The 27,158-nt window shown below is 40.8% G+C and overlaps 1 protein-coding gene and 1 long non-coding RNA gene across 2 annotated transcripts in view; one reads left to right on the forward strand and one right to left on the reverse strand.

Moving 5' to 3' along the window:
* The window catches only part of LOC121275303 (lysosomal amino acid transporter 1 homolog), a 61,757-nt gene extending 47,102 nt beyond the window's left edge, over nucleotides 1–14,655 (forward strand). The window contains exons 5-9 of the mRNA XM_041182762.1: nucleotides 1,986–2,094; nucleotides 5,957–6,075; nucleotides 6,330–6,422; nucleotides 7,704–7,889; nucleotides 14,412–14,655. Of these exons, the coding sequence (XP_041038696.1) occupies nucleotides 1,986–2,094; nucleotides 5,957–6,075; nucleotides 6,330–6,422; nucleotides 7,704–7,889; nucleotides 14,412–14,543 (639 nt within the window). The 3' untranslated portion in view covers nucleotides 14,544–14,655. The remainder of the gene's footprint in view (nucleotides 1–1,985; nucleotides 2,095–5,956; nucleotides 6,076–6,329; nucleotides 6,423–7,703; nucleotides 7,890–14,411) is intronic.
* A 2,554-nt stretch (nucleotides 14,656–17,209) lies between these two features.
* LOC121271357 overlaps nucleotides 17,210–27,158 on the reverse strand; it is a 95,133-nt gene continuing 85,184 nt past the window's right edge. The window contains exon 3 of the long non-coding RNA XR_005941705.1: nucleotides 17,210–17,240. This is a non-coding gene — a long non-coding RNA (uncharacterized LOC121271357). The remainder of the gene's footprint in view (nucleotides 17,241–27,158) is intronic.

The following is a 27,158-nucleotide window of genomic DNA, read 5'->3' on the forward strand; positions in this document are numbered from 1 at the left end:
GCCCAAGACCAAAGACTTACCTGCTCCAGGGATCCAAGGCCTTGGGGTCCTTCCTTCTTCAGCAGTCCCGGCAGCTGCCACTGACACCTTCCTGGCGCTGCCGAGACTGATGGAACTGCCAGCCAATTGCAGAGGTGGCACTTGAGCTCCAATGAGGTCCTCATTAGTCCACCTGCAGCTCTTTGTGGCTGCGGGGTGGGTCAGAGTGGAGTGTGTCAGCTCCATGCCAATGTGGTTTCTGGTGTGCTGTCTGCCTTCCACCCCCGCCCTCTCTCTACCCTTCTTGCATTATTGAGCCCAATGAGTGGGAAGTCACATTCCAAGTTCAATCGCTGTATTGTGAAGTTTGATGTGTAACAGAAATGTACTTCGTTAAAGTGGCCTAATATGATAAACTTCAAATGCCTATTGGGAGAGAGCTGATTCTAGTTTCCTTAATTAGACCATCTTAAATTTCATACCTAATTGGAATTTAACGTGATAGGTCCCATTAAGTAAAAGTTCAATACATTTTCTATTGCATAAATTATTCCATTTAATCCTCACCTGAAGTATTTTATTTATAACAAAAATGCTTCACAGATCAATATTCTGTTATTGAATTTTAAAAACACCCTTTGAGCTGATGGAAATTTACTACTTTAACTTTCAGCAAACCAAGTCCAGCCATAAAATTGAAATAAAATCATATTTGCCAATTGATAAGTAACTTTCCTTTTGAGGAAATCCGATTTGAACATATATTTTCAAATTTTGTTTTTACCATATTGTCACTGGCAAAATGGTCACACATATTTTCATAGACGTAATAATTGACCAATTTCCTTTCTGCCAAAAGAACCTAGGGACTTATTCTAACTGTTTGTTTGGTTAATGCTCACTTGCAGTGGCAGAATATCTTAGCTGAGCGGTACAACCTATGAGCTGTTATGGGCTAACTCATATGGTTATGTAAGCCATTAATTAAACATATTGGGCAGAATTTTATGAGTCGGCGAGAGCGGGGGCGAGGCCTGCTCACCAATGCATAAATTGATGCGCGGTGACGTCAGGGGGAACTCCATTTAAATTTTCAGGAAGGCGAGAGCGCAGCAAAATCAGCTGCACGCCCGCCAACCTGTCCATGGCCAATTGAGGCCATTGACAGGGTCAATTATGTAATTAAAGGACCTGCTCATCCAACCTTATGGTTGGCGGGCAGGCCAGGAGCCTTGGCGGGAACTAGAAAATACATGAAACCTCATCCATGGGTGGGATGTGGTTTCATGTAGGCTTTAAAAATTTTAATAAAGATTTTTTAAAAATTATGGACATGTCCCAACTCATGTGACATTGTTACAAGAGGGGACATGTAAGGGAAATTTTATTTTTCTATTTTTATCTTTTTTAAATGTACAGTCGATCTCCCTGAGGCTGCACTTAGCCTCAGGGAGATGAGTGCGCTCTTTCGTGGGCATGTGCAAAAGAGCACACTCTCAATTTTGGGATTCCCGCACCCCCACCCTGCCCACACAGGAAGCGCATAGTGCTTCTGTGCGGGTGTCACGCTAAGGCCCGCCCACATAAAATGGCGCTGCGCCTCCAATCGGAAGCGCGCCTGCCCATCAACTTCCCCCCCCCCCTAACTGGGGGACAATTCAGTTAAAAGATTCAATAGTGAAGCAAAAAAATCAGACTATATTAGAGGTAGAGTACCTCTTACATCCTTGACATATTGTAGACCGATAATGTCTACAAAGAATGGTGAAATTGCAGAAAATTATATTCTTACGTTATTTTGTAACATAGAATATACAAGTTTAAATATGTTGCTGTAAAGCCACAAACTTATTTTGTTTTAATGCTCCTTTATATTACATGGTAAGATAATGGGTTACATTTAATGTTAATGGACATTCTAATTTCATGTTCTGCAACTTATTTATATCTGGAACCTTCTGGAAATTTGTAATGATGAAACTAATCATGTTTTGTTTTCTTTCTAGACTGTTACAGCTAATTTTTACGTTACCCTTGACAGTATGATGATCTCACAATTTGTCTATTATAAATTGAAGAATAGGAAAGGCAGATGTAAGCAGTATTTTATTCGGTGTAAGTGTTGCTTTTTGGGTTTATATTGTTTAATTAAAAAAAAAACTAGCTGTTGTATCTTTTTAAATAATTTGGCAGTTCTAGCGGTTAGAGTTTCTGCTTTGGGTGCAATTGCCAATCCCAGTAGGAATTGCGCCCATTTTGGATGGTGTTTTCTCCCTCCTGAATTTCCATTCAAACTTACTTGCATATTGTTAAATAGCATACAGGCAATTTTCTTTAAAAACTTTTCTGTCATCTGTTTAAAAGAGGTAACTTGATGAAGTCTGGTTAAAGAAACTGAAAATGGTTCATCACAAAAAAATAAACAGTTTTTAATCGGTGTCAGGCCACCATCTCTTTGAGTAATCGGATTTTAAATTCCCAAATCTCAGAATTGTCACAATGCCGAAGGAGGCCATTTGGTCCCATCAAGTTTGCATTGGCTTTCTGAGCAATTCATTTTGTGCCATTCTCCCGGCTTCTCCCCTCAACCCTGCACATGCTTCATTTTCAGATAACAGTCCAATTCCCATTTGAAAGCCTCAGTTGAACTTGCCTCTGCCACACTTTCAGGCAGTGCATTCCAGACCTTAACCACTCTCTGCATTAAAAAGTTATTTTTCTCATAATGCTTTTGCTGCTTTAACCTCAAAAGCAATATGAGAAAAAAACTTTTGCTGGGATAAAGATATTGGAGCACTGGAGAAAAGACAGAGAGCAAGGATGTTATCAAATTTGAAAGGATGCAACTATCAGAAGGATAGTTTGAGCATAGAATCTTACCTATACCTACCTTATTTTTCCTATAGCCCTACAAAATGTTCTCTTTCGAGTATACACCTAATTCCCTTATGAAGATTACTATTGAATCTACTTCCATTACCCTTGGAAGAATTGAATTCCAGATCATAAAGACATTTTCTTCAACTGCACTTTGCTATTTTTTGCCAATTATCTAAAATCTGTATCCTCTGGCTGTTGACCAACCACCAATGGTAACAGCTTCTCCTTATTTACTCTTGTACTCTTATCATATTCCCTCATACTTTTGAACATCTCTTTTTTTAAATCTCTCCTTAACCTTGGCCGCTTGATTGAGGACTATTCCAGCTGCTTCAGGTATGGGGTTACTTTCTCTGGAAAATAGAAGACTAAAAGGAGAACTGATAAAGCCCTTGAAAATTGTCAAGGGGTCTAATAGGGTGGATGTGATAAAGTGTTTCTGTTTTTTGGTGAATCCAGAACAAGGTAGCATAAGTATATAAAAGCACCAACAGATCAAATAAAGAAATTCTGAGGAATTACTTTGCAGGCTGTTAAGAATTGGCAGTCCCTGCCTGGTGGAATAATTGAGGGAGATAGTATTTGTGCATTTACAAGCAGGGTTGACATAAACATGTGGGACTGCAGCGGTTCAAGAAGGCAGCTCGTCACCACCTTCTCAAGGGCAATTAGGGATGGGCAATAAATGCTGTCCTAGTTAGCGACGCCCACTTCCCATAAATGAATAAGAAAAAGACAATTGAGAGCTAGGAAGTCAGGGTACGAAGAAGTAGTTAGAATGGGAGGATGCTCATATGGAGTATAAACACAGCACAAATAGACTGGATCAATGTCGAATGTTTTATGTAATTCAATATATAGAGCCCTTAATTTCTCTTTCTCTCCACCATCATCATTACTCAGAAATCATCAGCAATCCCTTGTGTCGAGGATGATTCTCCCTTGTAGATGGCTGGGATTAAAACTCAGAAATAAAAACTCAGCAACGTAAGTGATGTCCATGTGCATAGGAACACCGCCACCTGCAAGTTCTCCTCCAAGTCATACACCATCCTGACTTGGAAATCTATCATTATTCTTTCATTGTCACTAGCTCAAAATCCTGGAACTCCCTCCTTAACCGCACTGTGAGTGTACTTACACCATGTGAAATACGGCAGCTCAGGAATGCAGCTCACCACCACCTTCCCAATAACAATTAGGGATGGGCAGTAGGTGCTGGCCTTGCCAGTAGCAGACGCGTTCCATGAACAAACAAAAAAAAGTACTGATAAGAGTTTCAAGTATGAGATAGATATTGTGACCTAATGTTATCTGTTTGTGCATCATGACTTTACTATGCTTTTCCTTTGACTCATGTTTAGTTGGAAAACATTGAGTAGATATCTATATACTTCATTTAATCTTTACATACATTGTTAAAGTTTACTGCTGCAATATAAAGAATGGTTAGGGATTTTCTTTTCCTAGTGGGTGGGTCATATGTTTAGCAAGTTAAGTATCATGTTATGTAGCAATGTACTGAATATTTCCAACATGGTATGCCACAGAGTACTCTGCTAAATGGGTGTCCAGTACTTTTGCACTGTGATTTAAAAATCAGAGTGCAGTACAGATGAAAATTTTGGGGGTGTGATAGTTTTTTGGGTGGAAGCATAGTTAAAGCATTTTACAATTGGAAATGATTAAAAAGGTCAAGCTGTCCAAAATTAATATAATGTGTTCTGTGTTGGGACCTTGCTAAACAAAAACATTTGAAATCAGTTTATGTAAATATGTTCCACTCTGATAGGACCACAATTTAATTGAAGTACTCCCACGGCATCTAAGCAAAATACAATATTGCTGAAGTAAGCTAAGTCATTCTTCATGTTAGTTTTGTCTCACTGTTAAGTCTTCCTTAGTCAATAATCTACATTGGTTGTCAGGTTGAGTGAGCGGGTTTCCATCCTGCTGGGTTAAACTGTTGGCTATAAGAATTGCTTTGCTAGAACTGTTGAAACAAATTAAGTTACAGAAGTAAATCACCAAAAGAAACAAAATAGACATTGCAGCAATGGCTTGTTTGTGTCGGAGTAGAAATTGTACCTCCAAGCAAGTACATCATAACCTGTGTGAAAGCTGTAAATTTGAGCAATATAATTAATAGTTTACAAATATTCCAAGTTAACCCAAACATATTTCAATCATCAAAGGCAATAATGTTCATACATTTGTAATGCTCAGGATTGTATTTCTGTAATCGTACATTGTACCTGACAGACAATTTTTTAATTCAGTAGTTTTAAAATAAACTCAAAACAATTTGCGATGTTAGAGTTTGGTCCAAAAATGTGATTCTCAAATGTTCATATTGGGAGTGATGCTTAACTTAGTGGGTGAAAAGCGGGTGGATTGGTATGATGGGTGATGGATCTGTTTAGTGCCCCACCAAAGGTTCACCCTTGTTTCAAATCCTGTTTAATCTCATACACTATTGTAAAATCAATAAGCAAAGAATGAGAGAGGTTTATTATAATTTCCAATGTTGCAGGATATTTGGCTTAATACAAAGTTGAAGCAACTCAACAAATAAAACAAATGGGGGTTGGTTTTAATCTTTGGCACAAAATGGGCAGTTGGTGAGTGGAACATGTTTCATTGACCATTGTTTCTACTGTAGGGCCTGAGCCATTTTGAGAACTGGCTCTTGCTTGCATTGCTTCAATGAACTCCGCTTGCCAAACAGGCATTCCACTCCAATTCAACTAGCTGGTTGGGGAGGATAGGAAATTGGTTCACCAACCCCACCCCCACGGCCCAACCCATGAGCAGGCAGACTACATTCTAGGCCACTGGTTTATTAAAATCAGCTGGAACACCATTTCTGCCTTGGCACAGGAGTGCATTGATCAATGGCAATTGTAGCTCTTTTGGACGGCCATCAGGTATTTAGCTCCAAGATTCCACATTACCAGCTTGTAATCTTTTTCTGCAATAGTGCAACAATGCCACATCCATTTTTATTTGTGTATTTATTTGACATCTACTCAACAGCTACGTGTGATGGAGACCTTTGTTTCAACCTTGATAAACCCTGGTATGTTTTGTCTTTCAGCAAATTCCCTCTTGAAGTGGCTGTGTGTTTCCTGGGTTCTATTATGTGTGATAGCAATGATGACTATATTACATTTATTGAGAATATCTCACCAAAGTAGGAGTCGCCCAGGACAAAGGGTTTGTGATGGTGTTGGCTTTGTTCTAGTCCATTTATTTATTTTTCATGTACTCATGATATAAGTTGCTATTTACTTGAAATTCTAATAACTCTAAAGCAAGTCTTTAACATTGTTAAAATCTTGCATGTCATCTGAACATCTTTTGTATTTTTATTTCCTAAAAGCTACAAACTATGAATTAATGTTTTTTCTAGTTTTATTATATTCATTCATTTTTGTCATAGTGACAGTTGTTGTTTTCCTGCTCTTCAGGGTACTTTTGACATTGAATTCATGGGATACATCAGTGGCTACATGTCCTGCATATTTTATCTTGGCTCTCGTTTTCCGCAGCTATACAAAAATGTATGTAATTTATTCAGTCTCTGCTTTCTGATCTGTAAAACTTAGATTAATTGTTTCAGAAAAACAGTGGGTGGAATCGGCCCAGATTTGCACCAAGTGTGGTAGGGGCGAGTAAAACCACCTTTAACCCACCAGCTGCAATGGCGGCTTCTTGCGCCATATCACCCCCAAACGCGCTGCATTAATTATGCATTCCTGGGAAACGCGCTGTTTCCATGGAGGGCGGGCTTTGATTCACCCGCCACGCTGTCACCTTGCTACTTCATCACACCAGGCGCCATATTTAAAGTACAGCTGCACGCATACCTCTGTGTTTCCAGCCCAGGACTGTTGCCAGTAAGACATGGCCCCAAAAGGCAAGAAGACTGCAGCCTCCAGGTTTACTGATGCATCCCTCAAGTGCCTTTTGGACGCTGTGGGGGTAGAGACCTGCCCATGAGCCCCCCTAAAAGTTATGTGTGCTGTCTCTGAAACCTTCCGCTGATGACTGCCAATGCTGCCCGAAGCAAGGGAGGCAAACAAACCTCAAAGTCCTGAGCGAAGTGCAGCTCCCAGGTGCATGTCACTTATATATAGTTGTGAAACACGTCAGCACGCGGATGATCAAGCATGGGAGGGATGAGCCTGGTGGGCTAGCCTTATAATGGTATGCAGATGTATTACACCCGATGTGTGGTGGTGGGAAACGCGGCCTGCCATTGACGTGCTGAGCGGACGATTGCAAACTGGTTTCACGACGTTGTGAAACCGATTTTTGGCCTTCTCACCATATTGTTCGTTCACGCTGCCGAACATGCCTGATGCCAGCCGGCACGGACGATTCCGCCCATTGTTTCCTTCCTTTTTGTTTGCTGCTTTCTGTACTTGTGGTTATGTTGCTGGAGAACACAATAATTATTTATTTATTTTTCTCCTTGAATGAGAAGCACAAGAGTTCAGCCTGCAGCATGGAATTCTCTGTGACAAAAATAACAATTCCATTGTCCGTGTGGTCAGCACATTGTGGATTACAAAGATTTCATTTATAGGCTGAGCACTGCAGTGAACTTGCTGAAATCCATGTTATTGTCATTGCTGAAAGGTCACTTGGCCTAATGATGATATTATACAATAATGTGTTTATTCACCGAATATAAATTTGGATTGCCAGAGGTTTTGGATAGTTACAAAATCATATTTTTAAAGTTTATTTTTAAAGGTACCCTTATTTCCTTGAAATAGCTAGATGACAAGGTTGTTGCATGGAACAGAAGTTTAGTTCATGTAATCTGATTGTTGCAGTTCCAAAGGAAATCCACAGAGGGTACATCCTATTTGCTGTTTGCTCTGGCAATGCTGGGTAATACTACATATGGACTGAGTGTGGCAGTAAATGTGCCTGAAAATAAAGCATCGGCCAAAAAATACATCCTCCATCATCTGGCCTGGTTAATAGGTAGCTTTGGGGTCCTGTTGGTGGATTTCTTTGTATCCTTTTCAGTGTTACTATTGCAGTGTGCAATTTTTTAAAATGGTAAGCATGACATTAGAGGCTTGTGAGAAAGTTCGCTGAGAGGGAGTATCGATTTTTCAAAGAATTTTTAGTTTTGACATCTAGATGTTCAGATTGTTAAGAGACGTTAACCTTTTTAAGTTTCCAGAGGTTTTCAATTTTGAGAAGTTGCCAGATGAAATATATTCGGAATTTGCACTTGGTTAAAGGGCATGGAAAAAATTTGGGAGGAAGTGGTATGGCAGGGTTAAATGGCATGGCGGGGGAGAATATTAGAACTCAAAAGTGCTGAGTAGCAGATGCCTATTTAGGATTTAAGAGTGAAACTCTGCAAGTTCTACAAGTTTGGTAGTCTCTTCTTCAAACGGCAATTATTGCTAGATCAATTTATTATTCTTAAATCTGTGGTTGAGACACCTTTATTAAACAATGGTAATAAGGGATATGGGAATAAGGTGAGTATATGGAGTTAGGATGCAGGTCAGCTATGATCTCAATGAATGACGCAACAGGCCCAAGGTACTAAACGTCCTTCTCCATTTCCTGTGTCCCTAGAACAATGTGCCTCATTCCACTGCTACATACAAAAATATCAACTTTCCAGCCTGTTTATCTGCTTTCACATTCTTAGTTGATTGAGGTCCGCAATTTATAAACTCAGTTTGACTGACTACTTGCTCTTGTCCATTTCCACTGATGTCAGTACCCATGTCATGTATCCTTCCAAGTTAACATTGCCCTTGATAGAACATATCACTTTATTATCCAAATCCACAGAAATCTCTCCCCACTTGCTTTTGTTTTAAGGAAAATATATTTAAGTGGAGATTATACTGAATTTTTAAAAAATGTATTTTTAGGATACTGGTGACATTGGCAAAGCTGCATTTCTTTGTGCACCTGTCCCTAGTTGCCCTGGAAAGTAATGATGAAGTGAATCTTTTCCATGACACGCTGGTAGTTCCATTGAGCTTACTCAGTACTAACATTTCCCAGTCTTTCACCATTTAAAAAAAATTCTGCTTTTCTATTTTTCCTACCAAAGTGGATAGCTGCACACTTCTCCATGTTATATTCCATCTGCCATGTGCTTGCCCAATCAATTAAGCTACCTAAACCTTTTTCGGCCTCCTTCCATCCTCCTCATAGCATACTTTCTCACCTAACTTTGTATCCTTAGCAGAAATGGACGATTAATACTCAGTACCCTAATCTAAGTCATTTATATGGATTGTAAAGAGCTGAGGTGCAAGCACTGATCCTTGCAGTAGCCAACTAGTTAATGAATCCCAAACTGGTAATGACCCATTTATTTCTACTGTTCACTGTCTGTTAATTAATTCTTAATCCAAGCCAATATATTGCCCCAAACCCATGGGGCTGAATTTTCCCCGCGTTGGGGGCACGCCGCCATTTTACATGGGCGAGCCAATTGAGGCCTGCCCAGCGTGACGTCCGCACAGAAGCACGATGCACTTCCTGGGCGGTGGGGGGAATCCTAAAATCGAGAGTGCGCTCTTTCACGCATGCGCACAAAAGAGCTCACTCATCTCTCCGAAGCTAAGTGTCGCCTCAGGGAGATCGGCTCTAAATGTCAATAAGATAAAAATAGAAAAATAAAATTTCCTTTAACATGTCCCCTCATGTGACAATGTCGCTTGAGTTGAGACATGTCTATAATTTTCAGGAAAACTTTATTAACATTTTTAAAAACCTACATGTAACCTCATCCCGCCCGTGAATGAGGTTTTATGCTTTTTCCAATTTGCGCCAGGGCTCCTGGCCTGCCCGCCAACCTTAAGATTGGACGGGAAGGTCCTTTAATTACTTAATTGAGTTTGTCAATGGCCTCAATTGGCCATTGACAGGTCGGCGGGCGCGCAGCTGATTTCGCTGCGCCACCGCCTTCCTGAAAATTTAAATGGAACGTGGTGACGTCGGGAATTCCCCCCTGACGTCACCGCGTGTAATTTTGCGCATCAGCGAGCGGGCCCCGTCCTGGCTCGCTGACCTGTAAAATCCTGCCCATGAACCCTAATTTTGTGTAATAACTTCTTGCACTGCACCTTTATTGAATGCTTTTTGAAAATTCTTATACGATACATCCTCTGGTTTGCCATATCTACCTTATTAGTTACAACCTCAAAAAACTAACAGATTTGCCAAGAATGATTTCTCTTTCATATATCCATGTTTACTTTGTCCAATATCATGATTCCTATGTGCCCTGTTACCACTGCCTAATAATAGAGTTTAGCCTTTTCCCTGCAACTGACGTTAGGCTAAACAGTCTTCTTTTTCTGTTTACTTCCTCCCTCCTTGGTTAGGTTTCCAACCTTCCTTCCAATTCATGGGGATCACTAGAATCTAGGGAATTCTGGAAGTTCAAAACCAACGCATCCATTATCTCTGCAGCCGCCTCTTTTTAAATCCCTGGGGTGTAGGCCATCAGGGTCAGAGATTTTGTTGACTTTAAGTCTAGTTAATTTTTCCAGTACTATTTCTTTACTAATACTAATTACTTTAAATTCCTCATTCTCATGTTTTTATGTCTTCCACGTAAAGGCCAATACAAAATATTTGTTTAATGTCTCTTCCATTTCCTTTATTCTCTATTATAATTTCTCCCGTGTCCGTCTTTAAGGTACCCACTTTTAGTTTTGCTAATCTCTTCCTTTCTACAGAAGCTTTTACAATCTGTTTTTATGTCTCATGCTTGTTTACTCTTTATTTTCTTTTTCAATTTCTTTGTCTTCCCCAAATTCTTTCAATCCTCAGGCTTACTACCTCTTTTGGCAACATTATAATCTAATATTATATTATATTTAACTTCTGCAGTTAGCCCTGGGCAGAACATTTTTCCAGTGTATAACATTTGCAAATTATGAATGAATTATTTAAGTATTTGCCATTGCCTATCTACCATTATATCTTGTAATCTAGTTTCCCATTCTACCCTGTTCAATTCATACCTGATGGTTTGCTTTGAGATTTATGAGCCTAATTTCTTATCTAAATCACTCCCAAACTCATAAGAACATAAATATAAGCAGGAGTAGACCATACAGTTATTATTTAACTCTGTCTCATTGCACAGTACTGCATCTAAAATAGCCTGTTGCCTAGTTGGTTCATTGACATGTTGATCTAGAAAACCAGATTAAATACTTTCCACAAGCTTGCCCTTTACACTGTTACTGCAGTTTGGTTTACCAACTCTATATAAAGATTAGGGCTCCCTATGATTATTGTTTTAGCCTTGTTATATGCACTTCTAACTTCCTCATACTGCAGTTACTGTTAGGAGACCTGTAAACTATTCCCACACTTGTTTTCCACCCCTTGTTGATTCTTAGCTCTATCTAAACTGATTCTCCATCTTAATTTTCAGAGTCAAGTTCTTTTTATCTCTCTTTCGTTTTTATCACAATCCTTTATTATCAGGACTACTCCTTTATTTCCATTTTGTTTTCCTCTTCAAAGATGAAGTATCCTGAAATATTTATTTCCCAACCTTAGTCGTTCTGCGACCATGTCTCTGTAATGGCTACTGAGCCCATTAATTTCTATCTATGCTGTTAACTAATCTATTTTGTTGTGAATGCTTTGCACATTTAGATGTAATTCCTTTAGCTTTAACTTCTTTCTATTCTTTTTGTTATCTTAGTCACCAATGTCCTATTACCTTTTGTTAAGATCTGCCTCTTCCTGACCTACTCTGCTTATTTTTACCGACATCACTGCTCTGTTCTACAGCCTTGGCATTTCTCTTGGCGTTTATGAATTTAGCCTTCCCTGAATCCTCTTAAATTTCAACCCCACCCCCCACTTCCCCCTCCCAAACAACCTGTCTTTAGTTTAATGCCTTATCGCCCTGGTTATACAATTCTCCAGGAGACTGGTCCCAGCCCAGTTTAAATGAAGCCCATCCTAACAAAACTGCTCTCTCTCTTCCTCCAGTGGTGCCACTGCCTCATGAATCCTTGCCTCCCACACCAATGTTTCAACCATACACTTAACCCTCTGATCTGTTTAGCCCTGTGTCAATTTCTGCTTAGCTCAGGTAGCAACCTAGAGATTATTACCATCAAGGTTCTGCATTTTAATTTCAACCCTGGCTGCTCAAACTCAGCAGCACCTCATTCCAATGTTGTTCGTTCCTAGGTGAACTACGACAACTGGGTCCTCCCTGTCACACTCCCAAGTTCATCTCCAGCTGCAAGGCAATAGCTTTAACCTGACACTAAACAGGCAACACAACCTTTGCAACACCCAGTCATGAATGCAGAGAGCAATACCTATCCCTGTTACTGTACTGTCCCGACTAACCACATTCCTTTTTACTTCCCCAACTATTATATGGCCTCCTGTACCACTGTGCCTTGGTCAGTTTGCTCATCCACCCTGCAGACCATTCACTCATAGACACAGACAGAAAGAACCTTGTGCTTGTTTAATAAGCATAAAGACTGAGACTTCTCCACCACTGCACCCAGGGTTCTCTAAGCAGCTTGACTTACAGTCACACTCTCCTGTTCCTGACCACTAACTGGACCTGTAGCACTGCTTAACCCAAGGGATGTGACTGCCTCCTGGATCAAGTCCAGGTATCCTTCCCTCTCCATGATGCTCTTCAATGTCTGAACCTCACGCTCCTGCACTTCAGACTCCAGCTGAACTCTGAGCTGAGGTTCTTTGCGATGTGGACACTTTACTGCACCTATGGTTGTCTCAGATTACGATGCTCTCCATAATCTCCTATATGCTGCAATTGATACATACTGTCACCCCTATGTAACCTTGTTTTATTCATTTAATTAATTAAAGTTTATATCTTTACTCAATTTAGCTTAAATGCTGCAGCTGCATGCATCCAGGTGAACGTTGAGTAGTCCAGCACCATTCTGACTTGAACCTAGCATATGGAGAAGTGGCTTTGAGTAGTCTGGAGATGGGACACTTAACACACTGTACCCAGCTTTTACCCTGCACTTATAGCCACAATGTTGAGTTTTGCTTCTAGTCAATGTTAACCTCCAAGGTGTTAATGGTGGGGGATCATGTGGTAGTGGTTCAGTTGAAGGTCAGGGGCAGATAACTGGACTTTCTTTTTCTTGTGATGATTATTACGTGGCACTTGCTTGGCACAATTTGATAACTGTCACTTATCAGCCCAAATCTGAACACTGTCCAAGCCCTCCTGTAGATTAGTGGTGGCTGATTCATCATTGGAGGAGTTGTGAATGGAAGATAATTCTGTGACTTTCTCTCAAAAAGCTCATCCCTGATCTAATGACAGCAGGAAACTCATTAATGAAAGAGCTAAAAGTGGTTGGCCCATTAATGCTTTCATAAGGTAACCCTGCAGCGCTGTCCTGGGGCTGTGATGACAGTGCTCTAACAATGACAAATCATCCACCTTTGTACCATGTGTGATTCCAGAGGGATTTTTCTTTAAATCTATTGACTTTGGTTTTGATGAGGCTCCTTGATGCCACGCTCAGTGATGCTACCTGATATTGATTTCCTGGCATTCAACTTTTTTGTCCAAGTCTTAATTAAGATTGAGGAACTCTGGAGCCGAACAGTTCTGGAACTAAGTGTTATTGAGCAAGTTTCAGGTAAGTAGATGTTGCTTCATGGCATTGCTGATAATTCCTTTTATTGAGAATTCCATTGATTGGGAAGAATCACCTATAAGATGCATTGCAGGAATTCACCAAGGCTCTTACGACAACACCTTCCAAACCAATGACTGCTACCATCTAGAAGGACAAGGGCAGCAGATCGATGAGAACACCACCACCTGAAAGTTCCCCTCAAGTCATTCACCATCCTGACTTGGAAATATACTGCCGTTCCTTCACTGTCACTGGGTCAAAATCCTGGAACTCTCTCCCTAACAGCACTGTAGGTATACCTACACCACATGGACTGCAGCGATTCAAGAAGACAGCTCACCCCCACCTGCTCAAGGGCAATTAAGGATGGGCAATAAATGCTGGTCCAGCCAGCGAAGCCCACATCCTGTGAATGAATAATAAAAATAAAGGAAATAATTAGCAATGTTAGATGTATCATTTTTTTTGTACATAGAACATGTTGCACCTAGGCAATCTTCCACATTCTTGGATAGTGACATAACTGTCCTGGAAATACTTGACCATTTGTGTGCACCAGATAGTTAAAATGCAATTTAATCACCGTTGGCCTAATAAGGAAAAATGTAGAATCGAAGTGTGATCACTGATGAAAACAGTACAGTTTTAATAAGTCTTTCCTGATGCTATTTAATTTTCATCGCATAACCGCTGTGGTTGATGTTTTAATTTCTACAACAGATTTACTTTATGTTTTTATGTAGAATCCATGGTTCTTTATATATCAAAATATTTGCATAGTTCTGATCATAGCCATGTTTCACAAATTTTTAACCAAGTTTTTAGGTTACATAGACACAGATTTTTTCAGTTATATCCTTAATAAACCTCCTCCAGATTACTGCACAGTTCATTAGATACCGCAAACGAAGCAACTTCTCTCTCCTTTCAGTTCCAGAGGTGGCACCACTCCTTGATAGTGAAGAGGAGCAGCTGAACAACTTTGCACAATTGCACCAGTTTAAATAAAGTAATTTCTGAATGTCGGATTACATCTAAATTGCTCTATAACTTATTGCTTGTATTATTTTAGACTTTAATCAAAAGCTAATTTGTTTTAATATTTACATCATATTGTAATTGTCATCCATATCAGTTTATTAAAAATGTTAGGTCTATGAAGTTGTTTCGTCATCTAATTGATCTCATTGGTTTTGATGTGCACCATGTGATGAAGCCAAATCTAATTCAAACGATCTGATTATCGGACATGGGGGAGGATTTTTTCCTCGGTGGGGGTGGTTGGGAAGCTGACCGCTGCCCACAATCAGGGCTGGACCGCGATTTCACGCTGGCGTGCCAATTAAGGCTCACCCAACATGAAACACGAGTGGCAGCACTCAATGCTGCCTGTGTGGAGGCGGGGGGAGGGTGGAGAGAGGAGGACAAGCGTGAACTTCGTGCATGTGCGTAAGTGCACACTGGAAAAGCTCCCTGAGGTACAGAGATGAACAGTTTAAAACGTCAAAAATAAAGATTTTTAAAATGTTATAAAACATGCCCCCTCATGTGACTCTGAAACACGAGCAGGGTCATGTTATAAATTAAGTTTAAAAATTTTTATTTTATTTTTATTTGCTGTTGGAAACCACGGTTGAAAATTCCTAAAAAAAGAAACGTAAAGGCCGCTTGGCCTTTTTGTCTGCCTGCAATAAGATTGGATGGGCAGCAAAAAATTTCTTTCAATTACCATTTTTAATGGCTTTAATAGGCCTTTTAAATGTCGGTGGGCATGCTGCCAACTCTGGCGTGTGCCTGCAGACCAAAATATCATGCAAACACACAATGATGTCTGGATGCTCGCCCAATGTCCTAGCACGTCATTTTATGCTCGGTCGGGCGCATGCCTGCCCACTGAACTAAAAATTCTCCCCATGGGTTACTTGTCTGGCAATACTCCATTGGTCAGTTCCTAGCACAATGTCACACTATTTGATTCTCATTTCTTGGTCATATTGTTGATCCATCCCTAGCCAGCCCACACCACCCACTGCCCCACCACCAAAAGAAAAAGAGATCATGCCCCAAGGCCCGAGACAGGCTCAGAAAGCTGTGATTTTTAAGTGGTATGCACTTTGTTCCACAGAGCAATTACCTGCACCAATGTCCATCTCTCAGGTGTCATACTTTTCATTGCAATATCTGCTATTTGTACAAATAACTGTTTAATGCCTTGACCGTCTTGCTGACCCAAATTGTCATGTGATCTGGAAAAATACACCTGGCATTCAGGCATTAACATGTAAAATTAGAACTAATTTCACAACTTACTGTTGAAAATAGTTAATGGCATTTCTGCAAATATAGTGAATAGAGAGAGGATGTTTCGTATTTTCTTGGAGAAAGGAGGAGAAAAAAAAGCCTGTCAATAGATAAAGCTCCAGCCTCGAGAACTAAATTCTTTGTTTTATCAATAGGTAATGCCAAGGGACTTTCTTGGGTCCAACAAACTATAAAATAGTATTGACAGCTCTGCTTTGATTCTTAATGACAAATTTGAATACACAAATCATTTATCATTCAGGGATTTGTTTCTTTTAATTGCCTATGTAATATATACGATATATTTCATGCTTGAGTACCACCCTTATTTATGGATTATGAAACTGCACAAAGCACGATTGATGAAAAATGCATGCTACAATTATAAAATCTCCATAAGTAGAGGGAATCTTAAAGCAAGATTACAATGCATTTAAGTCATTGATACAGTCTGATAAAGTTTTAATGTCTCGAATAACACACCAACTGGTTGCTAAGATTGTAAGAAATATTTCTAAATTCTCACTAAGTTTGATGTAAATGTCTTCTTCCATTTCCTTTCTGTAGCTGCCTGTCACATTTTATTTACTGTTTATATTTATATATTGCACAGGACTTCCAAATAATCTAGAATCCATTTGTACATTTCCAGGGAACATTTTTCAGCAGGTTTAGACTTGCATATAATATATTCTTTGCCACAGGATCATCTATAATATTAACTGTCCATTTTAATGCTCAGATTTAAATCTTTATTTAACTAATTTCAATGCAGTGTTCCAGAATCCAAATCAAACAAGTCATAAACACATCATTCTAAACAAAACTTCTATGTTTAATGTAAAGCAAGTGGAAATTTAAAATGCCAGTGGTTCTATATCATGTTTAAGCAGCAAAATATGTTTTGCAAAACTCAAATTGTAACATAATGAGATGTTCACCTTTTTTATTGAGGCTGCCTACTTAACTGAAAGACAATCTGAACAATGAGTAAAACATCTCCCTGAAATGCACAAAAATTTACAGCTTACAAAACAATTTATTGCTATTAATTTGCATGTTGTGGGTGCATGGTTTATGCAATGTACATAGGCTATTATTTATTTGCAGGGTTGTCTACCTTATTGAAATTGAAGTTTGCAGTGTGTGAGGAGGCCATTGAGCCCATTGATATCTGTACAAGTTCTTTGTGAGGGGAAACCCATTTTTCTTTAGTTCAGATACAGACTCGAAATGTTAACTGTCTTCCTCTCCGCAGATGCTGTCAGACCTGCCGAGTTTTTCCAGCTATTTTTGTTTTTGGGGAGCAAGTATGTGATGCTGCACCCTCTGAGGCTTCCTCCTCATCATCAGAGGTTAACATTGATCCCTCAGGGTTGGTGGTTACAGCTGCTGAATTTTCACCTGTGGGGGCAAAAAACAAGGAGTATGGAGGGCACAATCGCAAATCACAATCGCTTCCTCAAACACACATTTGCACCATTGGGAGATGGTAACCAAGGTCAAAACCTCAGCCCCTTCAACATTGAGAAACACATTCCTTCCCAATTTCTGCAAGACACCAAAGTCTAAACCCATCAATGCTACCTCCTTGCCAGGTTTCCCAGTTTCCAACCCCACCTCCCCCACTTCCTTCAGCACTATTTATGGGAGAGAGCTATGTGCACTAGGATTCTCACCACCCAGGGGCGGTCCTCCAACCTCACCCCGCCCAGTGGTATGACTCCACATGACTGGCAGACAGCTCCGATATTTTCTCCATTACAGGAGTGAAAATTCTCAAATTGGGCTGGCCACCTCCAGTTCTGGCCCTCTTTCTGGTATTGTGTGGCCTTTTCTTCTGCAAGTAAAAAGGGACATTGTAATGAATCTATTGTGGAAAAATACTTTCAGTTGTGTTCCTGCATGCTCACTGTCGGCGTAGAAAAGTTCTTAAAGATCCTTGCTAACCAACAGGTATTGAAGTTCATAACCACAACCCCTCAGAATCCCGCTTTGCCAGGCAGAATAGAATGTTTGCTTCAAGCTGACTTGTGTACTTGGCCAAGACACTAGGCAATCCCACACTTGAGACACATCACAACCTCACACCCTTCCATTTAGGTCCATCTGTGAAATGGTAACACATTCACCCCAGCAGATCATAAGAGGTCATTAACATAAGTCCAATCTGCAAGAAGCAATACCCCCACCCACACCCCAACTAAGATGGGTTACAGGCAAAGGATAAGCTTCCTGGACATGACTGAGCACCAGTCCCTCAGGAAACTCAAGAGTTTTCCATCAGGTGCTCACAGGCATTTGCAGCCTCCTAGAAAAAGATCTCCTTCAAGTGGACCAGGTGTACACACATTTCATGTGCCTGTCAAAGTCACCACAGCCTTTACTTTCTTCATTCTCTGGATTCTTCCATGGGTCTGCACTAGATACTCGTGTGAAAACAGCCAAGGAAGAGAGGCAGTCAGGAGATCATAAACAGCGCGAGTGGAGTCACGGTCGAAAGTGTGAAAACAGCGCAAGAGGAGAGGCAGCCTGGAGTGTGAAAACAGCGTGAGTGGAGAGACAGTGAGGAGTGTGAAAATAACACAAGAGGAGAGACAGTCAGGAGACTGAAAACGGCGTGGGTCCTAAACACATACCTGTGTAATTAAGAAATGGTAACTTTTAGTTGTATTTGTGGATGGTACTAACATCTAATAAGCACAGTAAATTGTAGTATACATAGGAATTATTCTAAATTAATTAAGAAAATATTTAAAATAAATTATTAAATAAATACTGTAGTAAACGCTTTATATAAAGTTTAAGGTATGTCAGTGCAAGAAGGTGTTATAGACTTGATTTTGCAGATGGGTTTTTCGTGAGACAGGTTTCTCATTCAGGGCTTCAGTAGCAGTTACATGCTTCCATCAAGATCCACAGTTGACACAAAAGCACCCGAAGGTTCCTCATCCTTAGGGCTCATTTGTTCATGCTGTCACATGATACTACACAGTACAATAAGTCTAAAAGTTACAGTCACTACATTCCTTAAAGCTACATTTACCATAGGGAATTAAAAAGCAGGACCTCAAGGGCAGTAATATCAGGATTACTCCCAGTGCTGCGTGTCAGTGAGCATAAGAATAGGAAGATTGAATGGTTCAACATGTGGCTGGAGAAATGGAGTAGGAGGGAGAGCTTTAGATTTCTGAGGCTTTGGAAGCTGATTTGGGGAAGGGAAGGAGGGACCTGTACAAGAAGGATGGGTTACACCTTAACAGGACTGGTACTAATGTTCTTGTGGGGAGGTTTGCTAATGCTGTTAGGGAGGGTTTAAACTAGATTGGTTGGGGGGATGGGAACCTGAGAGGAAGTTCAGAGTGGAGAGGAGAAAAACTGGCAGTGGGAAGTAGAGAAGAATCAACTGAAAAGGAGGATATATCATAGAGTAGTATCAAGGTAAATAGAATACTTGGATAGTTTGATGGAATTAGAGTAGGCAATAGTAAATCACTTGACGGGATCTGAATAAAGGGGAAAGTTTAAAAAGCATAAACCCGGGTTAATATGCAAGTATGTGAATACACGGAGTGTAGTTAATAAGATTGGTGAACTGCAGGCACAGATTGATAAATGGAATTATAATATTATTGTGATAACAGAGACCTGGCTCAAAGAAGGGCAGGACTGGGCATTAAATATAAAAGCAAAAATCTGAGGATGCTGGAAATCTAAAACAAAAATAAAAAATACCTGGAAAAACTCAGCAGGTCTGGCAGCATCTGCAGAGAGGAACTGGGCATTAAATATTCCTGGGTAGATGATGTTTAGGGGAGACAGGGAAAGAAGAAAAGGTGTGGGGTTGTGGGGGGTGGGGTGTGGCGGTGGAGAGTGGCAATATTGGTTAAAGATGGCATTACCGTACTGGGGAGAGAGGAGGTTCCAGAGGGGTCAAGGACAGAATCCCTCTGGCTAGAGGCATGGAATGAAACAGGTACAATAATATTGATCAGTGCAGTGTATAGACCACCAACTAGTGGAAGGGATGTGGAGAAACAAATTTGCAAAGAAATTACAGAGAGGTGCAAGAATTATAGAGTAATCATAATGGGGGACTTCAGTTATCCAAATATAGACTGGGATAGGAATAGTACAAAGGGACAAGAGGGGTGAGAGTTCCTGGAATGTGTTTTAAGATAATTTTCTGCAGCAGTATGTTTCTGGTCCAATGAGAGGATATGCACTTCTGGACCTGGTTCTGGGGAATGAGTTGGCCCAAGCAGGTCAAATATCAGTGAGAGAGCGTTTAGGGGACAGTGATAATTGTAACATAAGGTTTAGGTTAATCATGGAAAAGGACTGGGAACAATCCAGAGCAGGGATAATTAATTGGGGGAAAGCCAATTTCAATGGGATGAGAATGCACCTGAGTCAAGTCAGTTGAAATCAAATATTGGCAGAAAAGATGGTGGCTGAACAATGGGCCACATTCAAAGAAAAAGTATTGCAAGTAATGTCAAGGTATGTTCACTTGAAGGGGAAAAGTAGGACAAATAAATCCAGAGCGCCCTGAATGATGAGAGAGATAGAGGTGAAGATGAAAAGGAAGAACTGTGCTTATGATTTATGTCAGGTAGAAAATACAATGGAGAATCAGGCTGGATAAAGAAGGACCAGAGGGGAAATGAAGCAACTAATAAGAAAAGCAAGGAGAGAGCATGAAAAGAGGCTGGCAACCAACAAAAAGGAATCCCAAGGTTTTCTATAAGCATGTAAATAATCAAAGGGTGGTAAAAGGCAGAGTAGGGCCGATTAGGGACAAAAGGGACTTTCATGTGAAGGCTGGAGAAATTTCGGAGGTATTGAACATCTGTTTTCACAAAGGAAGAAGATGCTACCCAGGCCGAGTTGAGAGAGGAAGTAACTGGTGCTCTAGAAGAATTTACAATTAAGAAGGAGGTGGTGTTAGGTTATCTTTACTTAAAATAGATAAGGTATCAGGACCAGATGAGATGCATCCAAGGGAAGTGAGAGTGGAAGTTGCAAAGGCACTAGTGATAATCTTCCAGTCTTCCTTGGACGCAGGACAGGTGCCAGAGGACTGGAGAATTGCAAATGTTACACCCTTGTTCAAAAAGGGGTGCAAGTATATAGCGGGCAACTACAGACCAGTCAGATGACCTCATGGCAGGGAAACTTCTGGAAACTATAGTTCGGGATAAAATCAATAGTCAGTTAGACATGCGCAGGATAATTAAGGAAAGCCAGCATGGATTCATTAAGGAAAAATCATGTTTAGCTCTGGAGTTTTTTGAGGAGGTAATGGAGAAGGTTGATAAGGGAAACACTTGATATGGTGTACATGGATTTTCAAAAGGCATTTGATATCATGCCACACAACAGACTTGAGCAAAATTCTAGGCCATGGAATAAAAGGGAAAGTAGGCACTTGGATAAGAAATTGGCTGAGTGACAGGAAACAGAGTAGTGATAAATGGTTGTTTTTCAGATTGGAAGAAGATTTGTAGTGGAGTTCCCCAGGGGTCAGTGTTGGGACCCATATGCTTCCTAATATATATTAATGACCTAGACTGTGGTGTGTAGGGCATGATTTCAATATTTGCAGGTGATACGAAGATTGGAAACATTGTCAACTGTGATGATGATAGTCCTGAACTTCAAAAGGACATAGACATGTTGGTGGATTGGGCAGGCAAGTGGCGGATGAAGTTCAATGCAGAGAAGTGTGAGATGATCCATTTTGGAAGGAGGAACATGATGAAACAGTATAAAATAAAGGGAGAGACTCTAAAGAAGGTGCGGAAACAGAGGGACCTTGCTGTATATGTACATAGGTCATTGAAGGTGGCAGGGCATGTTGAGAGAGCAGTTAATAAAGCATATAGTATCTTAGGCTTTATTAATAGGGGCATTGAGTACAAGAGTAAAGAGGTCATGTTAAACTTGTACAAGACACTAGTTAGGCCTCATCTGGATTACTGTGTCGAGTTCTGGGCGCCATACTTGAGGAAGGTTGTGAAGGCACTGGAGAGAGTTCAGAGGAGATTCACGAGAATGATTTCGGGGATAAAGAACTGTAGCTATGAGGATAGATTGGAGAGGTTGGGATTCTTCATTAGGGAAAAGAAGGCTGAGAGGAGACTTGATAGAGCTATTCAAGATCCTGAGGGGTACGGACAGGGTAAATAGTGAGAAACAATTCCGCCCGAGAGCATCATAAACTAAAGAGAATGGATTCAAAATAATTGGCAAAAGGAGTAAATGTGATGTGAGGAAAATTTTTTTCACCCAGGTAGTGGTTGGAGTCTGGAAAGAACTTCCTGAAAGGGTGCTGGAGGCAGGTTCGATTGAGATATTCTAAAAGGAATTGGATTGCTAACTGAAAATGAATAATGTGCAAGGTTACAGGGATAAGGCAGGGAAGTGGGACTATGTGGAATGGTCTTTCAGAGGGCCAATGCAGACTCAATGGCCTGAATGGCCTCCTTCTGCATTATAAAGATTCTGTGATTCTGAGAATCTCGCAATCTGTTGCTTACAAACGCATCTCGCAAGTGACTGATGCCATGTTTTCCAGGGCTAGGACTTCCTTGCATTTCTTAACTGATGAGACCAGTCAGAATGAGCCAGGTGCTCAGTTTTGCTGCTCTGACTGGATTTCACAGCTTCAGAGAGTCATCACCTGCACACACAAGGCTATCAATCATCTTGGAGTCATCTTTAGCTGCAAGGGCTTCCATTCCATCAATGTGAAGCTGATGTGCAACCAAAAAGAGATGATCAGAGGCCCACCCTCACCAACGCGTAAAATGATGCGGGATGATGTCGGGAGGAACCCCTGATGTCATCCCGCCCCATTTAAATTTTCAGGAAGGTGGGGGCGCGGCAAAATCAGCTGCGGGCCCACCGACCTGTCAATGGCCAATTGAGGCCATTGACAGGATCAATTATACAATTAAAAGACCTGCCTGTCCAACCTTAAGGTTGGTGGGCAGGCCAGGAGCCCCGGCAGCAACTAGAAAAAACATGAAACCTCATCCACCGGCAGGATGAGGTTTCATGCAGGGTTATAAAAAGTTTAATAAACTTATGTAAATTATGAACATATCCCATCTCATTTTTTTTCCTATTTTTAATCTTTTTCAAAGTGGAAGCTATCTCCCTCAGGCAGCACTTAGCCTCAGGGAGATGTGAGCTCTTTCGTGCGCACGCGTGAAAGAGCGCACTATCGCTTTTGGGGAATCCCTCCCCGGCCGCACAGGAAGTGCATAGCGCTTCCCGCCGGACGTCACGCTGGGTGGGCCTTAATTGGCCAGCCCATGAAAAATGGCGGTGTGGCCCGCTCCTCCGGCAGGGATCAGCTCCCCGCCTGCCGGAGACTGGGTCGGGACTGCCCGCCTGGCAGGCAGAAAATTCTGCCCAACTGCCTATCTTGCTGGTCCCATCAAGATGTGTGTGTCTGAGCTGGAAGATGGTCTGGCATGAGTCCTAAGACAGTGTATCCTCGGAGTGAGTCACCTCCTCGTAAAAGTCTTCATCCTGGTCCTCCACCACCACCTGTTTGGAGGGCCTGGGGGAGATGAAAGACATGTCAAGTTAAGAAGGTGCCAAGTTTATCACTGTGCATATTTGACTGGCTGCTGACAAGTCAGCAGGAGCGAGCGTTGATTGCCATGTGACTATATGACATTTAGTTCTGTCACCAGGTAGCTGAGACACCCTCCCATCTCTCCATCGCCATGGCCAGACACACTGAGACTTGGCTTATCTCCAACGCCATCTCCTCCGTAGCCAGTATGGTGATGACTGGATAACCATCTCTGGTTCCCTGTCTCTCCTTCATACACTGTGCTCTCTTCTGCAAGGAGAGAAAAAGTGACCTGTGATTGTGAGCTGTGGAATATTTTAACAGTTTGGAAGACAACATTTCTGGAGTGTCAGGGTGAGGACTAGGTGTGACATTGCTTTATGGTGATGGTAAGTGTCAATGGTGAATGGTCAGTTGAAGATGAGGAGGTGCCTGGACAGAAAGTAATAATACATCTGCAAGTTGGTATGAAAAATAATGTGCAGGAGTGGGCTTGGGAAGATAGAGTGAGCACAGTTGGGGTTAGGCAGATATATGTGAAGGTGCCATGTCACTCATCTTTCCTGCCCTGATTATGACATTAAAACTTTGTCCAGCACTGTACTCAGGAGTGTGGCAGTGCACTCCTGCTGTTGACCTTCTCAGCAATTTCCAACCACACCTCCTCGTTCTCTGTGACAGACTTCTTCCTGCCCTCAGTACTCTCTCAATGGGGCCTTACACCTCAAAGCATCATCTTTAGGGAAGCGTCAATGAAATATGATACTGCCTTGCTATGTTGTGAGTCCGTTGCTTCACATTATGCAAGGTCATCGACCTAAAGTGTTAGCTCTGTTTCTCTCTGCACTGCTGTTGCCCAAGCTGCTGAGCATTTCCCAGATTTTCTGTTTTCATTGCTGCAGGTTCTTGTTCTGTTTAAATGTTTATGCAATGCTTCAAACTTTATCCTAGCAGGGTGCCCTCAAATAGTTGAGCTCAATAGCATGAAGTGGGGTGTCCACTCCCACAAATTGGTTGGAAAACCTGGAAATCAGGTGCAAGTACAATGGCTTGGTTAAAAAGCCACTGACAAACGCGCTGCTTAAATTTCTTAGTTCCTCGTGCACTACCAGGCACTATCCACTGCAAAGCGAAAAATGAAAGTTATCGCTTCTACAAATAAATAATTTTAAGTTTTTTTCTGAAGCTGTAGGTTTAATGATGCTTTTGCAGAATATATATTTTATTTACTGGATTGTTATTATATGTACAGAATCTGGTTAGAATTAAATTAGAGTGCAGACTGTATGATTTAATCTCATGACCTGTAGTTGGAAATGCATAATGTTAAATCATTTATCGTTCCTTAAGTCATGATTTTAGAAATATCAATCATATGCTGTCCTAAATCCAGCATTTAATCTAATTAATCTTAGATTATGTCTTACTATCACTGTTACTTATCAGGTATCAGATAAATCTAGTTTAGGCATTTATGAACCTTAATGACCTTTGTTTTTGAAAGTGAAATTGCTAAAATCAATAGATCACATTAAATTCAAGAAAAAAGTCTGTATACCCTATATTAAAATATTAATGATGTAAAAATAGCAAACTTGCCATTTGATCTCAAAGCTGCTATTAACTCCTAATGTAATTAATTGATCCAGTGATGACATCCCATCCGAAATGGAAGGAAAAGCCTTGATAAATTATAGAACATGAGGCTCAAATCTCAGTTTGGAATGTAACAAGCTGTATTGATATCAGTGCTATGTTAGAACAATTATGAATATCTCTCGTATGTATGTTTTTCATTTAAATTATAGTAAGTCTCTTTTGACCACACATACCTTGAGCGTTATTTGGGCCACAAAGAAAGACTGTATGCTGACTTTTATGGTACTGCAGAATTGTCAGAAATTTTATCAATTTAGATTTTTCCACCACTGTTTGATTAGAGATTGGTGTTTTTCCTGTGCAAAAGAGATGTTCACATATAATATGAAGCCTTTATCAACAATATGATATTTTCAGTATAAATGATAAAGTTTCAAATAATTTCAAATACTGAAGATACAAGTGACTTTCTAATTTTTAAAAATAAATAGATTTTTTTCTGCCTCTGTATGCTTAGCGTTTTAAACTGTGTGGCATGTTTTGCTGGGATTCAATTTGGTTTTATCGACAACATTTTGAGAATATAATTGGCTCTTGTATGGATTCATTTCCAGGAGCTAAATAACTTGTAGTTTTTCCTTAGTTTAGCATGTATTTTAAACATGAGTTTTTATAATGTCTGACATAATCTTTAAACTGAATTAGTGATTACAGTATCATAATGGTGGTTAAAGCAGAGGTCTTGCAGAATGGATTACAATGTAATGTGACACCAAAATGCCCAATGTAATTTGCTAATGGTAAAAAAAATGGAATGTGCCCTGGTAATCAGAAACTGTATTGTGGTTGATCATATCAGCATTGCACTTTACAATGAACATTGTGGCCCAACGTATCAGTTTCTATATTCCAGTAAATACACAAACGCTACAGTGTGAAGCTATGGCTATACTGATATTGCTGTAATAATATAAAAAAAAATTGTAATGTACCTTCTTTGTGTAAACTTCATGGGCACTCCACAGGACAGAATTGTAATCTCAGTTGATAAGATATGGGCCAGAATTTTACAGTCTCTGCTCCTCCCCCACCCCCAACCCCTGAGGTTGGGGGAGCATGAAATTGTGTGGACAGGATTCCCTCCAGGATCCTGCTCTCCCCGGCCTGTTAGCCATTTTACAGTGGAGCAGGCAGGGCTTTGGACGGGAAGCCTGCCCTTGCCCCAGTTAAGACTCCTAGGTGGCCACTTATTTGCCACTTAAGGTTTCCTGCCCAGCCTCAACTTTTAGGCTGGCTGGTGGGCAAATGGCAGGTCGGGGTGCGGTGGTGGGGGTGGGGGGGTGGGGTGGGGGGGGCGGGGGGGGTGGTGCTGGTGGTGGTGGGGGGTGAGAGGAAGGCCAGAATTAAACTGAGTTCGATCTTGGGCAGGAACGGGGTGTTGGGGCATCTCCATCAGAAGGCCTCTTTTGACAGGGGGTACCCTCCTCATAGAGCCCGGTGACCTCCTGCCCTCCCTCCTCCACCGGCCTATCCCCCGAGACCCCAATTGTCCCCCTCGTGACCCCTCAAGCATTGACTATCTTCTATCGCCAAGCCCCCGCCATCCGAAAAATTCAGGCCTTTGTATATTTCCTTCCAAAAATTCATGCAAGTTATTTAAACATCTTGGACATATGAATATTGATTAACTTTTTAAAGATTTTCTGCAACTATATGCATTCTAAACTTCTTTGGCAAGGGTGAGGGTGGTGGTGGTGGATGGGTAGAACATCTTAAATATTATCCCTGTCAACATTCAATTTATGTTTCAAGGCTAGCACGTTACCAATTTGGGCTTTTGAAAACTAACTGGATCAAAAGTGTGTACGTTTCAGAAATGTAGCTTTGATACTGACCTTCAAATAGTGTTTGTTATGATTCAATAACCTTTGACACTGCATGATCTTTGAAGAATTAAGTCTGGGCATTCCTCTAGCACAAAATAGTGTGAATTCCTAGCTCAGCATCCTGTTGTCTTAGACTGGACCAGGAGCACTCAAAGAAGTCCCCTTAAAGAAGGGACGATGCTACCTTACCCCAATGAATTTCAGGCTCAGCATGACGCTGAACTCTTCTTCCATCGCCATAGTTTC

Source organism: Carcharodon carcharias, chromosome 2 (assembly GCF_017639515.1).
Source record: "Carcharodon carcharias isolate sCarCar2 chromosome 2, sCarCar2.pri, whole genome shotgun sequence".
NCBI classification, from domain to species: domain Eukaryota; kingdom Metazoa; phylum Chordata; class Chondrichthyes; order Lamniformes; family Lamnidae; genus Carcharodon; species Carcharodon carcharias.